Source organism: Camelina sativa, chromosome 17, assembly GCF_000633955.1.
Source record: "Camelina sativa cultivar DH55 chromosome 17, Cs, whole genome shotgun sequence".
Lineage (NCBI taxonomy): Eukaryota > Viridiplantae > Streptophyta > Magnoliopsida > Brassicales > Brassicaceae > Camelina > Camelina sativa.
Window position 1 is genome coordinate 33,614,764 of NC_025701.1, and position 16,394 is coordinate 33,631,157.

Consider the following 16,394-nt stretch of genomic DNA (forward strand, 5'->3'; position numbering starts at 1 on the left):
AAAAAAAAAAAAAAAAAAAAAAGAGTAAAGACCTTTTAACAGAGTAACCCTTTAAGTTTATATTTTCTTCGGGTCTCTGTAATCCTTTTAAGACAAAACTAGTTCTAGGATGTCAGATTGTCAGCCATAAACTAATCACCATTTATATATGATACGTGCATATATAAACCCGTCTGCAAATATAACTTTCACATGAAAATTTGTAATGTAGTTTCAATTTTGGTCAAAGTCATCATTTATATACAATTTTTAAGAAAATCTGTAGACATTTTATATGATTAACACAAGTAAACATACCCAATTTGAAATAGAGTGATGCTTTCACATTATAAGTGGCAGTTTCACATGCATCATCATCCTATCTCGTTTAACTAATATTCAAATTTTGAATACTACTAGAAAATTGCAAACACTGTTTATAAAATAGTTCAATTCTTTAAATTGGTTATTGAATTTGAGCAACAATGGACATACATGAGGAGTTGAGAAAAAAAACAGACAAATTTGGTCTAAGCTATACGTTTATTTTGACATATCCAAAAACACAACAAGTTCCCTGTCTCTCAAGATTTCCAATTTTAGACAACTTGGTTATTGGACACATGATCCTAAAATCTCAGTGTCTAAAACAATCAGTTTATCTGTTTATGTCTTATTAAAATTTGTATATATGATTCTGTGTTTTTACAACTCATAAACAAGAACAAAAAAAGAAAAGATTGTAACTTTCAACAAACAGGGGCAATCACCTAGTCCCATCAAATCACCTCTTCATAAACCCCCCAAAAGATTAGAATAAAACTATAAAACGAGAAAGAAAAAAAAATGTCAATCTGAATGAGAGTAATGATCATAATAGTCATCATCAAACGACGATATAGATCGATCATCATCATCATGATCAGAATAATAAACACGATGATTATAAAAATTATTATGATCAAAAGCAAGTCGATCATCATCATCAACATCTGAAGAAGAAGAATCAGAATCAGATAAAGTTTCGTAGGTGTACGAGTAGAAAGAATCTTGAGAAGGAAGACACATGAAAGTCCATAAACAGAGAACGAAACGACTCAATTGATTCACCGGGTAGCAAACAGCTATGTCAAGAAGCTGCTCTGTATTGATCCTCTGCGACGACGGAACCCTCCATATCAACTGCCACGTGTCGGTAGAGACTTCTGCCACCGCCATAATCGTCGCACTGTTGAACACCATTACTCTCTCAGAGGGCTGCGTTGTTGAATTGGGGGGCGATGGCTTCCTTCTTTTTTTGGTTGGTTACGATTTTGACTTTCGTCTCCGAGCCGTTTCGTGCTTTTTGGTATAGACTGACTTTGTTGTTTTTTTTTCGCAAGTTGACCGTTTTTTTTTTTTGGTACAACAAACCAACTAGGCTGAGAAAGATATGTTATTTAATTTGGACCTCAAAGTTATGATCTTTTTAGAGAAAAATCATTCGAAAGTTGAAACCTTTGAGTTGTAAAACCAAAACAAGCCCAAAGTGGAAAACCTTTTAGACAAGAACTAGATTTGTGGTTTTATAAGTTTAAGGTTTGTGTCCAATATTATAAGCCCAAACCATTAACTTGTAACTGGTAGAGAGTTGGAGCCACTGAAAATAGCAAACGGTCAAAATTTGAAGATAAGGCCATGTTGTGAGTGAGTGTTTGTCTTCTTTCTTTCTCCATGGCTAAGCTCTGAAACGTTTTTTCAGAGCCGTAACAATGGCTTTGCTTCATTCTATGAATGTTTCACATAGCAATTATCCTTTGAGTAGATCTTCAAAGATTGTTTTGAGCTCATCTTTTGCTTCTTTGCCACTTCAGTTTCATAAAAATGTTAAGCGATTAGAATCTTCTCATCCACCATCAGCTTCAGCAGCAGCATCACCAGCGTTTCCAATTGACATTGAGTATCTCCGGAGAGAGTTCTCTGGCCATGGAGCCACTTTCCAAGATATTGGTATAGTATATATTTTCTCTAGTTTCAGTCTTACAAGTTGGATTACAAATTAAAAAAGGCTTAGAAATTTGTTAATGGGGCAGGTGAGACATGTATTGCTAAACTAAAACTGGACAATGGGAGTTCAGCCAATGTTGTGTTGTCACGTGGGATGGTAACTTCATATAAAGTCCGAGTGTGGCACGGTGGCAAAGTGGAGCTTCTCCACACATGGGTGGAACAAGAGGAAGAAGATGTAGTGATACGAGGAGGTGTTTCATCTGCATTTAGTTCATCAGATTCTGATGAGATCATCAATGAATGGAGACTACATGGGATCAGTGGAGATTCAAAGGATTGTGTTCAAATGGAGCTGAGACGAAGTGACAAGATCATTAAAGAGATTGAGATGAAACAGATTATAAGTCTGAGAGAAGAAACACTTAGCATTGAGATTTTTGTGACAAACAAAGGGAGTTCACCAGTTGAGCTTAAGGGTTGTTCACTTGTAAGTTATTTGACAGTGAGTACACCAGAAGCTACATTTGCAGTTGGGCTAGAAGGTTCGGATTTTGTTGAAACGGCTCCGTTTCTACCTCGTTTCGGAGTGGTTCAAGGCGAGGAAGAAGAGGAAAGATCCGGGCTTGCTGGGGAAGAAGAGAGCAACTACAAACAGTTGAATGAAGAGATGAGTAGGATATACACATATGCTCCTAAGAGCTTCACTGTCATTGATAGGGTAATAATATTTACATGCTAACCTCTTTAATTCAAATTTTATTTGTGGATTTAATGAAATGGGTTAAATTCTGCAGGGAAGAAGAAACTCGGTGATAGTGGGAAGAGAAGGGTTTGAAGAAGTGTACATGTACAGTCCAGGTTCTAGACTTGAAAGTTACACAAAGTCTGCTTATGTATGTATTGGACCATCTTCGTTGCTAAGTCCAATCTCTTTGGAACCTGGTTGTGTATGGAGAGGTGTGCTACATCTTAACAATCCTAATTCCTAAGGCGTTCTTGTTTTTTTAATATAATAATAACTTGATTGGCTAACTAAAAGGTATCAAAACAGTTATTTTAAAGTTTTAACCTCCATGATCATCAAAATTCTTTCAACTAGAAACATCTATTATTCAACCACCAGCGGAAAACCTCATTATGAAGTGCTCAAAACATTATTGGAAATATGTTTAAGAAAATGGTATCCTCATCTAGTCACATACACAATAACACAAAGGTCTGCTGTAAAACAGAGGAACAGAGAAAAACTGTTGAACAGAAAACAAAACACAAAAACACTTTTGCTGAATGATACCTTTGAATCAATTTTCAACAAGGTATGTATAGATAGAGGAGAAACATTGTCATCTCCCCTCATTGATCTTGACTCCAAGCATTTGCTTAAGGTCACCGTTTCTAGGGGTCACAAACCCTGTGGAGTAGGACGAAGAAGTGTCTGTTTCTTTAGTTTGAAAGGCGCTGAAAGAGGAGCTAGAGGTGTCATCAAATCTCCAGTCGGTTAGGTAGCCTGGCTTAGAGGTTACATCACTGACCTCAACGTCTCCTGAAAGCATGGCCACCACTCTTGACATGGGTGGTCTCAAGCCATAAGATGTCTGAATGCACAACAGAGCAATTCCTATCATGCGTTTCACTTCTTCCATGTTGAATTCAATCAGATCAGGATCTACTAGTTCCATTTCACGGCTTTTCTCGTGTAAATTCCATGCCTATATATACACACCACGTACGATTATATCGACTTAAACCATATCCAAATCAAAAATGTATATAAAAGTAAATAACAAGAACGTACCCATTCAAGAAGATATTTTTTTTCTTCACCGAGGCTCACATCAGAGTTTGGCCTTCCACTCACTAGCTCAAGAGCCACAACACCAAAGGCATACACATCCGTTTTCTCTGTTAGATGTCCACGCATGGCATACTCTGGCGCAACATATCCACTGCATTGGTACAAGTACAAAATTATGTGTGAGGGTATAAACCCATAGTATTGTTGCAAAGAAGAAAACCAGGTTGAGGGTTTGGGGATACGTACATGGTCCCTGCCACTCTGGTACTCATGTGGGTTTTCTTGTCATCGTATAGCTTTGCAAGCCCAAAATCAGAAACTTTTGGGAGAAGCTTAGAGTCAAGCAAAATGTTGCTGGCCTTCACATCCCTGTGTACTATGCAAACACTTGCCTCCTCGTGGAGGTAGGCTAGACCTCTGGCTACTCCCAGGCATATCTCAAAACGGGTTGGCCAATCAAGATGTAAAATCTTTTTACCTCCTGCAACATCCAAAATCAGCTTGGCAGAGAATGAAAGATAAATAAGTACTAATCTTGCTGCTCATTACTAACCATGGCCAAATAGTGCATGATCGAGACTTCCATTAGGGAGGTACTCATATACAAGCAAACGATGATCTCCTTCATAGCAGCACCCGTAAAGCTTTACTAGGTTGCGATGCAAAACTGTAGAAATTGTTACGATTTCTGCTACAAATTGTCCCTTCCCGTGTCGGGATCCAACCGACAACACTTTCACAGCGATCTCTCTTCCATCACTCAGGTTCCCCTGTTAAAGTAATGTGTTAAATCATAACAAAAATGTACACTTGTGTATTTTATTCATTTAAATGGCTTACCTTATAAACAGACCCAAACCCTCCCTCTCCAAGCTTGTTTGAGGGATCGAAATCTTGAGTGGCACTTTTAAGTTCAGAGTAAGTAAAAGTGTAAGGTTTTACGTCCATACTAAGCAGCTCTGCAACAAAAAATATATATGAACCATTTTAAAAGATCATAATATTGTGTGTTGTTATGACATGACATCTATACCTTCATCATCTGTGTAGCGCTTTCTGCTTTTTTGGATGATGAAGAGAACCACGCCCGCAAAAAAGATGATCAAAAGTCCTATGCCAACAATAGCAGCCACAAAAGTACCAGTGCCAAACTTTTCCCTTTGTGGTAGCCTGTTAGCTACAGTTGGTGTAAAATCTGAACAACAATACACTTATTAGGTCTCATGGAGATAGAAAAAAGACCAGGCAAAAGAAGGAAAAAAAAGAAATCGTCAGTTGTTATCGTGATACCTGGTTTTGCACTGACGGCCGATATCAGTGGCCCATAAGTACCCAAAACAGGAATACCAAATGATCCTTTGCCAGCCCAGAAAAGATGAATTTCAAGGTAATTTTCTGATACATTAATTGCTTTATATTCTCTCCGAACTACTCGGACAGTAGAGTCACCAACTGTTCTACGTATATCAAAATCCTTTTCAACAAGTCTTCCCTGGAAACATATACGGAGCTAGGTCTCAGAGTTCAGCGAGAAGATTATTACTACGTAATATACACCAACAAGTTAACTTGTAAATTAAGCGGCAGGGAAGACCTGGACATAAATGTCGAAAGGTCGTCTTCCTAGACCTTTCCATGTGTTAGAACCAAGAATCAGTATTTCAGCAAACTGAAGTGTTACGGTATAGCCTCCATTTTCTAGCCCCAACCCATAATACCTTACGGAAGATGAAGAATGTCTTGCTGTCTGAAAAAGCTTTGAGTCGGAGTCCAAAGTGTTGACAACCCATACATTATTGATCTTTCCGGCATAAGCTCCTACACTAGTGGCTGCCCATCTCTGAACATCACTCACGAAAAATGAAGCCAATCCAAGATCCTCCTCATCGCTCTCAAATACTGCTCCGCTAACAGACCGTATTTGTGATCCTCCGCAGTTGATCGAAAAGTCAGAATCTAGACCCCACCATTCATTAATAGATAAAACCTTTAGCAAATCTTACTACATATTCCATCACAACATTAACATACTGCCACACTTACAGATTCCTTTGCCTCGATTGCAAGGGAAGTTCTTCTGCAGGCACTTCAGTCCTGGTAAAACCCTTTTTTAACAAAATTGAAAACAGATTTAGAAAGAAGAACGCTAATAAAATGAAATTGGAATTTTCAGGCATCAACCAGAACATATGTAATAAAATCACCTCTTGTCTAGACCTTCCAAGGTGAAGTTGTTAACAACAAGGTTGCTGCATGCACAAATAACATACCGTTAATTATATTATGATTATAATTACTAAATATATTTCCTATTAAAAGAAAAAGGAAGCCAACAAAATTTCTGAGATTGAAATGAAAAAAACACCTTTGAATATATAAATGTAGCAGATATATATATATATATATATAATGTTTTGTTTACTTACAGATTCAGGTTTGGTAAGCTGACCCATGAAGGAAGACTACCAGACAAATCATTGTTCGAAACATCTCTGAAAAAAAAGAAAACAAAAAGAATGATTAGGATCTACCACAAAATATGTTAAATATTTCAAAACAGTTTATCGGGTACAAAACTAGAGTCGGACATTGTGGCTTCCAATTATAAAGGACTTTGTAACTTACATATGGCTCAACGTCTGGCTCTTTTGAGTGGGCAAAGAACCATTGAACGTGTTGTTTCCAAGAAACCTAATATGAACAGTTATCACTCGTAGATATACATATATTACCAACATAAAAGTGAAGCCACTTAAGTAGATTAATTAAAACATAAAAAAAAGGTAGAAAACTTACAAGTGAGTAAGTCCACTTAAGTTGAAAAGTGAAGCCGGAATTGGTCCATGTAGTTTGTTGAAGCTCAAATCACTGGACAAACAGACACGAATTACACACCAAGTTCAATGAATGGGGAAAAATGAGATATAACATGATATTATCAGCACTTGGGTGACTTTCACACATCATCTCATTCTCGTTTTACAAAAAAGATTCCGAACACGCGGATGTATGTTGTACTCACACTTGTTTCAGACTTGAGAAGGCCCCGATATTAGAGGGTATTGTCCCAGTGAGATTGCTGTTCCTAAATACTCTGCGACACATATATCATCAAAATGTTAAAATACACATATATAATTAAGGAGGAGAGGGAAACAGTTTATGATTTGTTGCCTTACAAAATATTTAGAGATTTCGTGCCTTTGATGAATTCAAGAGAAGAGCTTCCATTGGATATATCACCAAGATGCCTACATTTAGGATTAGGATTATGTGGGAGGAGAGATGGAAAAAAAGAGAAAATAGTAAACAAGAAGACACCAGTGCAATACAACACGTACAATTCTATCAAAGAAGTTAAGTTGGAAAATGACGACGGTATCGGACCACTCAAACCAGTTCCGTGAATTTTCCTGCAGTAAAACGTGGTAACAATCGCTAATTAAATCCCAAAGTTTAATTAAGAAATTTTTCACTAGGACTACAAATTTAAAGAAAGAAAGGCATAAAAAACAAGAGCAATGTAACAAATATGTTATATATAACTCCTTAAAAAATGAAATCATTCTTACAAGATAGTAAGTTTACTCCATTTTCCTATAAATTCTGGTATCTGACCAGTGATGTCCAGATCGTTTAGCCAGCTGTAACAAAACATTAAGGAACAAAATTAAATCACCTCACGGCAAGACGGAAAAAAAAACAAAAATGTACGTAGCTAGAAATCCAACGACAAAACTTAATTATATGCTAAGTAAATAAAAATAAAATCTTACGCCTCTTCCAGCTCTACAAGATTAGCAAATGATGAAGGTATTCCCCCACCACCCAGTCCAGAAGTTCCAAGATATCTGCGATAAATATTTTCTAACACTTGATAACTTGAAAATATTTCTATTACCAAATTTAAAGTATATTTCATAAATACTTATTATTAAAGTTAAATATTACCCACGCTATTTTTTTTAAAGACGTATGTAATTTAACGTAAACATTCAAAAATTTTTAAAAGTTTGTATCTGGTTTAATTCGGTTATATAATTGGACTGTTCACATATTATATATATTTGATAGAATAAATTTAAAACTTTTTAAATATTATTATCAATATATTTAAAATTTATAAAACTTTTACAATGTTATGAATAATTAAAATTATAGAAAATTTAAAATATCAGGGAAGGACACTATCACACATATTAATCCGACACTATCACACATATTAAATTCTCATTTGTTCTTATTGTCAACACCACCAGTATTATAATATTTAGTATGATGAACATTTTACAATTTTTCTTAACAATATTTTACAACATTGAAGCTGTGTTAGTTCCCTAAAAACAATTAAGGTATTTAAAAAACAATTAGTTGTAAGAATTTTATTTTATATAGATAAAAATTGTAATACTATAAAATTCTAACTTTCAAAAATGCCCCAAGAAATTATTATGATAAAAATTTGATTTAAGAGTTCGTAGATCAAAAGATGGAGCATGTTAGAATTGTCACTAGTCAGATATAGGATAAGTTAAAATGAAATTACTAATCTCTTTTGACACCTCTCTAGTTCTAAATTTACAGGTGCAATACTAAACTGCTAAATAATAAATTAATAATGGATGACTTAAATTTAAATATATTATTATTTTTGAATTATATAACTATAATATTAAATGAACAATCCGTAAAAATATAATATAAAAACGAGATTTCTTTTTGTTCAGTAATATCAATTAATTAAGAGCACTGCCATGCATAAAGAAATAAATTACATGAAAGTACTGTGTAGATACTACTAGATTCTCACATTTTCAGTAGTTTCGCACAATTCCCAATCTCAGCTGGTATAGAACCGGAAAAGTTATTTACACCAATAGCACTGCATGCAGAGAACATATATACACGATAGGTTTAATAACAAGGAAGCATCAAAATCTGACATTTTAAGATATTTTTTTTTAAAGAAGAATTGAAGAAGCTTAATTATAATTACAGCGATCTCAATTCTGAAAGCAAACCAATTTCCTTGGGCAAGGGGCCAGACAAGGCATTGACCCCAAAAGTCCTACAGTAGTTGAGAAACAGTTGGAGCGTACGTGAGAGACGAGAAAGAGATATTAAAACGAAAAGGAAGAAGAAGGTTTCATTTAAGCAACATGCATGAGCCTTATAATTAGTATATTACAGCCATTCCATTCGAGTCAAATTTCCAATTGCAGGAGAAAGGGAGCCTGTAAGATAATTATAACCCAGATTCCTGAAAGAAAGAGGCGTTATGTCATTTGTTTTTTTGGTTTGTTTTGATAATGATAAGAAAAAGAAAGAGGAAAGGGTCAAAGTCTATACAGATTGGTGAGGTATGTCAAAGTCCAGAGCTCTGGAGGTATAGGTCCTACAACATTCCTCTCAAAAACCTTGCTGTGCATGAAAGTGAAACAACAATAACATGGCAACATCCAGTGGGTGAATTCACAAAGACCAAAAAAAAGAGAGAAAGATATATGTTCTGTACAGTGCTGTGATGCGGCAGATTGTGGTGTTGACGAAATTGCAGTCGCATTTGATTAAAGGGTTGTAGTCATTGTCGTCGATGACTATTCCCTCATCGATGGCCGCGCCGGAGCAAAGTTCACCGCTGATGTTCCATGCGCTCGGAGCACGGATCCTCCAAGCCGCGAAGATGGAGTTCAAGGCTCGTGCTGTTGCAGTTTATCCCACAACAACCGTCAGTCGTCAGTCGTCAGTCTTTTTTTTAAACCAAACAAAAAGTTGTTGTAATTAATTATTTCAAAGTACGTAGCATATATATCACCTTCGTCCGGATGAGTAGTAGTGGCTCCAGTTCGGTTTTGAGCTCGAACTTGGTGAACCGAACAGGAGATACACAAGAGCAACCAGACGGTGAGTAGCAGACACGTGGGCATCGTCGTGGACGGGATGTTTTAACTTTTAAGCTATGTGTAACTCTACTATGTATCATATCGCCTCCCTATATATTTGCCTTAAAATTTTTTTTCGTTTTTTTTTATTTTGAATATTGTCTGAAATTAAATTAGTTTTCTTGACTTGTAGTCATTGACTTATTGACTTATACATGTACCAACCAAAACATGATAAGATATGATGATCCACTTACAATTTACTTCCAAGTAATACGAAATTTACTGTCGGCTTGGAGTTGTCATTTCTCGTCGTCCTTTCCTCCAGCGTGATCGATGATAATTTTGGGAACATCCACTTAATTATCAAGATAGAGACTTGTGAATATGCAAAAGTGTTTTTGGAGGGAAGTGAAAGACTTTTGATAACGTTTTAAGACTTTTGACAAATTAGCCTTTTGGGAACATCCACTTAATTTCTTTTTTGTTTTTTTAAGGTTCATAATCAAACCAAAAAGCCTTTATGATTTAGTATGTTTTTTTTTTTTTTTTTTTTTTTTTTTTTTTTTTTTTTTTNGGGCTTATTTGTAAAATAGTTACATAGTTTTTTTTTTGTTCACCAAGTTACATAGTTATAATGTACGTACGATACATTTCCAAGTCTTTTCGTTTTCAAACGAGGGCTAAAGAGAAGGTGAAAAGAAAACATCATCTTAAAACGTAAAAAGGCTAATTTCTTTTTGGGTATATGTAGTAGATGCCACAAGAATCAAAACTAATTAAGAAACTACCACAAATGTACAGTGTATTTCTCTCTCTCCATTTACAATTACTTTTATACCCATTACATATATTACAAGTTATTCGTTTAAATATCATGTTATTTTTTTTAAAAACGAAATTATATATCGGTTTGGGTTCATAAATAAAATGGTTAGGGTTTAAATTTTACAATTAGAACGAAAATATATGTCGGTTTAGGTTCATAAATAAAATAGTTAGGGTTTAGATTTTATAATTAGAACAAAAATATATGTCGGTTTGGGTTCACAAATGAAATGGTTAGGGTTTATATGTCGGTTTGGGTTCACAAATGAGATAGTTAGGGTTTCGATTTTACAATTAAAACGAAAATATATGTCGGTTTGGGTTCACAAATGAAATGGTTAGGGTTTATATTTTAAAATTAAAATGAAATGACATGCTATTTTAAAAAATATCACCAACTCTTTGACTTTTCAATTTTACACTAAAATTAAAAAGGGTGATTTTGTCTTTTTACACTCAAAAAAACGTGGACCCTATGGTATTTTTCTAATAAAAAAAGTTGCTGTGGTATTGTCTTAAATACTTTTCAAAACTGTGGTATTTAGTTAACTAGGTGCTTCTCCACGCAACGCGTGGATTGTGGTGTAGTTGGCACTTTCTTGTTTTTTTTTTGTCTTTTTCGTTTTCTCTTTTGTATTATTTCATTTTAATTAGGCATATACGGGCTTTGCCGTCACTTTTATTTATACACTATATGTTTATACCATTTCGTTCAGATGTGTATAATTGTGGCATTTATTTTTCATGAATTATGAAGATGTTGTTTCTTGCTTTTGAGGATCTAATCTTATCATTGACTGATATTGTTTCCAATACATTTATTGTATTATAAATTTTCTAATTAACTGCTTATGTAAACCCTTCATACGTTGATGTTGCAATAATAAGTTATTTTTTAAAAATATCTTCAGTGTAAGTGATTATGTTTGTATGCCCATGTTTTGGTCTAATATCAATAAGATCGTTTCTGTTTTTCTTTAGTTGGCTTTGAAACCAATATTGAGTTAAGCAAATAATGGGTCGAATTATGGTGTTAATAAGTAATATAAATTCTTATGTATATATATTGTATATATGTGACTATAAATTTAGCTAACTAAAAAATTATGTAATATTTAAATACAATCTTGAACATATATATATATATATTTTTTTTTTTTTTTGTAGGAGGAATATATGAAATTATTGGATAGAAGTTATTTTTGAGTTAAATGACCTTTAATGTCTTTAAAGTGAGTTAAATATTAATAAATTTTTATATGTGTCTTGACTTTTTTAAAAAGGAATACCAAGTGTTTCCTTCCAAATTTGAAGTGATATAGTATTTTAGTTTTCTTATATGATTTTATGAACTTCAATGTAAAAGTTTTTCAAAGTAATAAGTACACTCACTGATTGAATTATAAAATTTGGAGAAATGTTTATTTCGTTTAATCATCTGCTCTTTTAAATAAATTAAATAAGTATGTTGTTATTCCTACAAATAGGACAACATATATTATAGTTTAACCATGGAGTTAAGCAATGGAAATGGAACTTGTGATTGCAAGACAAAATGCTTATATGTTACACATTGATCGTTTAAAAATGAATAGGAACATCTAATTCTCAAATAAAGTTGATTGTTTTGTTAAAACCAACATATGTGAATTTAAATTTAACTATGCAAATTTAAAAAATAAATATGAATAGATTAGAAAGGCAAGAAATATAAAAGAAATATTTTTTTATATAAATAAAATAAAAATTGAAAACAATGTTAAATATATATAATACTTTCTACATTAAAATATAGAATCAAACTCTTACAAGTTACAACACATATGAGATATAACAACATTTGATATTGGTAGGAGAGGAGGAGAGAATGTTTACTATAAGATGGTAATCCAAATTAGATAATGGAGATGAATCTTTAAAAAATAGAACAATGTAATATCTATATATATATAATACTTTCTAAATTAAAATATAGAATCAAACTCTTACAACACATATGAGATATAACAACATTTGATATTGGTGGGAGAGGAAGAGAGAATGATTACTTATAAGATAATAATCCAAATTAGATAAAGGAGATAAATCTTTTAAAATAAAAACAATGTAAAATATATATCATGTAGTCTCTAAAATTAAAATTTAGCATTAACAATTTACAATGATATTTCATTTTTTTTTTCAACCCATACAACAAAAATAAGAAATCAAAAATAACAAAAAAAAATGAAAAATGATTTGAGGTATTGTAGAAGAGAATGAGAGAATGTGAAAATGAGATAGTAAAAGAATGTCAATATGAGAGAATGATAGATTGAGAGAATGCTTATTTATATGATAAGAAATGATGGAAGTTACATTTAGAACTATGGAGTTACAATAGTAATTTATTGTGTTTGAATAAAATTGAGTGGTAGAATATGATTAATGCATAATTTATTTTATTTTCAGTTATAATTTTATTTTAATGTGTGAGTTAAATGTATTGTGTTTATTGGATCTTAAATATTGTTTAAAGCAATTAGAAAGCAAAAAATAAAAATAAAAAAAAATTAGAAAACATTAAATGAAAATCAACCAATAAGGAGAGACCAAAACCTTACTTTTATATATATGATATATTGCTTTAAACTTTGAAATGAGAAATATATTATAAACAATAATTTTACATGAGAAATATATTAAATTAGCCAACCAAAATATGAATATAAGTTTAGCCAACCAAAATAAATAAAAAATATTAAAATTTAACCAAAAATAATTTCTCTTGAAAGATAATAAGTTAGTAGGAGGAATGAATTAATGTACAATTATTGGATAGGAGTTACATTTGAGTTAAATGGAGTTACATGTCTTTAATTATAAATAAATATTTTAATTTTTTATAACCTAAAATAAAAGTAATACCAAGTGGCTGAATCAAAATTCACATGATTTGGTTGTTTGTTGATATAAACTCAACACTTACACATAATATTTCAAAATAAAAAATATTACTTTTTAAGTGACAAACTAAATTAGTTTTCTTATAAAATTATATGAATTCTTCAATCTCAATAATTTTTAAAATCCCAAGGATAACTTATATTTTTTTGGTTTTCACTCATCAATTTAATTTATAGTGCTAGATTTCATACTAATGGTTTCATCTTTAGAGAATTTAGTGAAATGATATTTTTAAAATTATATTTTATTTTTATATTTAAGTTCCAGTTGAATATGTTTTGTTTTTTGGATCATTTTTTATTTTGATTAAAGACACAAAAAACCAATTGTTTAATTATGTTCTTTTTGTTTTCAAAAACCTCAAATCATAAAAAAAAAATATATATATATATATATTATATTGATCTCTGCAGATTTATCAATTGGATCACAAAACAAAATAGTCTTTATAAATTGATAAATGGATAAATGGATAATTATATTGATCTTTAAATATTATATTGATATTTATAAATTATGAAAAAAAGATATATGAATATGTGAGATAACCAGAGACATAATAGATAATTACATATGGATCATTTCAACTTTATGATCTTATTGTGTGGTGAATATTGTAAGGAAGTATGAAAATAATGACTTATAAGATGTTAATATAAAATAGAAAATGGAGATAAACATTTTAAAAGATTAAAATAAATATATAAGATATACATATCATACAAACTCTAAAACTAAGCTTTTACAATGATATTTGATTTGATTTTTTATAACCCATACAACAACAATAACAAAAAAAATACAAAACAAAACAAAACAAAACAAAAAAGAGATTTGAGAGTAGTGGAAGAAGATGAGAGAATGAAAGAGTGATAGACTAAGAGAATAAGATAATGAATATTTAGAGGAAGAGAAATGATAAAAAATTGCATTTAGAAAAATGAAAGTTACAATTCTAATTTATTGTTTTGTTTTAATACAATTGATTAATACAACTTAGTGGAGAAATAAAGTTAATGCATAATTTATAGGGAGAAGCTATAAAGATTTCAGTTTTATATTATGTGAGTTAAATGTGAAATTAATTGTTTTTAATTTGTGTTTTAATATATATATATTTTTTTTGTTAAAATTGCATTGCCAAGTGGACCAATAAGGAGAGACTGAAACTCTACTTTTATATATATGATTAACCCTTTCTTTTTTTTGTGGGTGTTTCATGTTTGTTTGTGTAAGAGATAGTTTTTGCGAGCTGAACAAATTCTCATATCGTAATCTACTTTTGTTTATTGAATGGTACAATTGTCTGCGTCTCTGTTTTGAATTCATCAACACAAAGTTAAAGACATGGATTTGCAAACCTATGCATATTCAGTGGCATAGTTACTTTCAAACCTTCTTCTTTTTAGAAGAAAAATAAATTTAACATAAAAGTTACAAAAAAAGTTACAAAAAAAAAAACACATAGACCAAATTTTCAATATATGAAAATACGCGTCTTTGATTGCTTTTTCAGTGACATACTCAAACCATGAATTGTGATATGATAAAAACAAAATTAGGAAAAAAACACAAAAATGCTTTTTGTTACCAATCAGATAACTTTTTTAAAAATATGTGGTTTTAGAAGAAAAAAAGAAAAAATAATAATTTGCGGGTTTACCCATCAATCTATAGTGTGGATAGCTTTTGTAATCAATAATGGGTTTTAGCCAAGGGTTTTCTATTGAAAAGAAGCAAAAGTGTTTTTAAAAATTAATACAAATAAGTAAAAGCAAAACAAATCATTATTTTCTCTTCTCTCTCTCATAAATTATAAATAACACAATTTATTTACATATTAATTCACATATAATGTTCAAACTAAAAAATGGTGATAGTGGCTAATGTGGGATTATATGATTTCAAAGTGCTCAGTAATATTTTCTATTGTGTTGTACTTTTTTTTTATGATTGAATATTTGTACGAGTTCCTTGATATATATCTATATAATTAAACTTTTACTTTAGATCAATTTGGATATTTAAGATTCATAAATTTATTGAAATATTTCTTCTTAAATATAAAACATATAATAATTTATAATTATACTAATTATTCATATATTTATTTTTTATTATAGATAAAGTCTGTAATTTGCAACTGACATTTTTGTTTAAGCATTAACACTAAGCGAGACCGCGTGCCAACGCTAAGTAAACGGGTTAAATCATCGGATGTTCGGTCAGGAATGGGGCTAAACGCAAGCCTTGATCGCGGACGCCGAGGGTCGGGATCTTTCAACTTGACTCTAAAGGTTATTAGATTCATGATCCCAAAATCTGAGTGTCTAAAAATGTCTTATTAAGGAAACCATAGTTAGACACAAACATTACCCATAAACAAGATCAGTCTATTAAGAAGACAACACCAAATCTAAAGACAAAGAGTGGAAAGTCTAATAATTTGTATATATGATTCTGTGTTTTGCAACTCATAAACAAGAACAAAAAAAAAGACTGTAACTTTCAACAAACAGGGGGGATCGCCTAATCCCATCAAATCATATTTTTTCGCAAGTTGACCGTTTTTTTTTTGTACAACAACCAACTAGGCTGAGAAAGATATGTTATTCAATTTGGACCTCAAAGTTATCATCTTTTAGGGGAATCATTCGAAAGTTGAAACCTTTGAGTTGTAAAACCAAAACCCAGTTTTCATTTTGTAATTTAAAGCCCAAAGTTAAAACATTTAGACAATAACTTTGTGGTTTTTATAAGTTTAATTAGCTTTGTGTCATCTATTATAAACCTAAACCACTTACTTGTAACCATTATTGCTGGGCAGTATGTGGGTGGTGACCCAATGCCTAGCGCCTAGAACACCTAATCAGAGTTTAGGCGTTTTTAGGCGGTTTAGACGTTTACAATATATAACATTATATATAAAATTATAAAAATATATGTTAGAAGAAATAATAAATAATAAATCATAA

General features: G+C 31.6%; 3 protein-coding genes across 4 annotated transcripts; 1 reads left to right on the forward strand and 2 right to left on the reverse strand.

The window, feature by feature from the left end:
- LOC104758819 lies at positions 632 to 1,382 on the reverse strand. Its single transcript, XM_010481770.2, has one exon. It carries the CDS (start codon positions 1,219 to 1,221, stop codon positions 829 to 831), a length of 393 nt encoding a protein of 130 aa, XP_010480072.1. The 5' UTR covers positions 1,222 to 1,382; the 3' UTR covers positions 632 to 828.
- LOC104758820 (protein NDH-DEPENDENT CYCLIC ELECTRON FLOW 5) lies at positions 1,623 to 3,000 on the forward strand. Its single transcript, XM_010481771.2, has 3 exons — positions 1,623 to 1,968; positions 2,052 to 2,686; positions 2,763 to 3,000. Exons 1-3 carry the CDS (start codon positions 1,731 to 1,733, stop codon positions 2,955 to 2,957), a joined length of 1,068 nt encoding a protein of 355 aa, XP_010480073.1. The 5' UTR covers positions 1,623 to 1,730; the 3' UTR covers positions 2,958 to 3,000.
- On the reverse strand, positions 3,093 to 9,743 carry LOC104758823 (probable LRR receptor-like serine/threonine-protein kinase At1g56140). Of its 2 annotated transcripts, XM_010481775.2 has the most exons (24): positions 9,579 to 9,743; positions 9,279 to 9,465; positions 9,113 to 9,184; positions 8,952 to 9,023; positions 8,760 to 8,831; positions 8,574 to 8,645; positions 7,540 to 7,614; positions 7,336 to 7,407; positions 7,105 to 7,176; positions 6,943 to 7,014; positions 6,786 to 6,857; positions 6,560 to 6,631; positions 6,389 to 6,454; positions 6,190 to 6,255; positions 5,968 to 6,012; positions 5,807 to 5,868; positions 5,358 to 5,719; positions 5,054 to 5,255; positions 4,797 to 4,958; positions 4,604 to 4,722; positions 4,317 to 4,533; positions 4,010 to 4,244; positions 3,764 to 3,914; positions 3,093 to 3,677 (listed from the first exon to the last, which is right to left on the reverse strand). In XM_010481775.2, the coding sequence occupies exons 1-24, from the start codon at positions 9,688 to 9,690 to the stop codon at positions 3,312 to 3,314; spliced, it is 3,075 nt and encodes a 1,024-aa protein (XP_010480077.1). In that variant the 5' UTR covers positions 9,691 to 9,743; the 3' UTR covers positions 3,093 to 3,311. The 2 variants fall into 2 exon arrangements, with proteins under 2 accessions (XP_010480077.1, XP_010480078.1); XM_010481776.2 differs by lacking the exons at positions 9,279 to 9,465; positions 9,579 to 9,743 and having other exon boundaries at positions 8,927 to 9,023; positions 9,113 to 9,270.

Bases quoted from the DNA above. Each gene is read 5' to 3' on its own strand.
- LOC104758819 (XM_010481770.2), bottom strand. From the start codon at position 1,221: ATGGTGTTCAACAGTGCGACGATTATGGCGGTGGCAGAAGTCTCTACC.
- LOC104758820 (XM_010481771.2), top strand. From the start codon at position 1,731: ATGGCTTTGCTTCATTCTATGAATGTTTCACATAGCAATTATCCTTTG. The intron at 1,969-2,051 runs GTATAGTATATA...TTAATGGGGCAG, and splicing joins AGCCACTTTCCAAGATATTG to GTGAGACATGTATTGCTAAA. The intron at 2,687-2,762 runs GTAATAATATTT...TAAATTCTGCAG, and splicing joins GCTTCACTGTCATTGATAGG to GGAAGAAGAAACTCGGTGAT.
- LOC104758823 (XM_010481775.2), bottom strand. From the start codon at position 9,690: ATGCCCACGTGTCTGCTACTCACCGTCTGGTTGCTCTTGTGTATCTCC. The intron at 9,024-9,112 runs GTATAGACTTTG...TCTTTCTTTCAG, and splicing joins TTGACATACCTCACCAATCT to GAATCTGGGTTATAATTATC. The intron at 3,678-3,763 runs GTACGTTCTTGT...GTGTATATATAG, and splicing joins AAAAATATCTTCTTGAATGG to GCATGGAATTTACACGAGAA.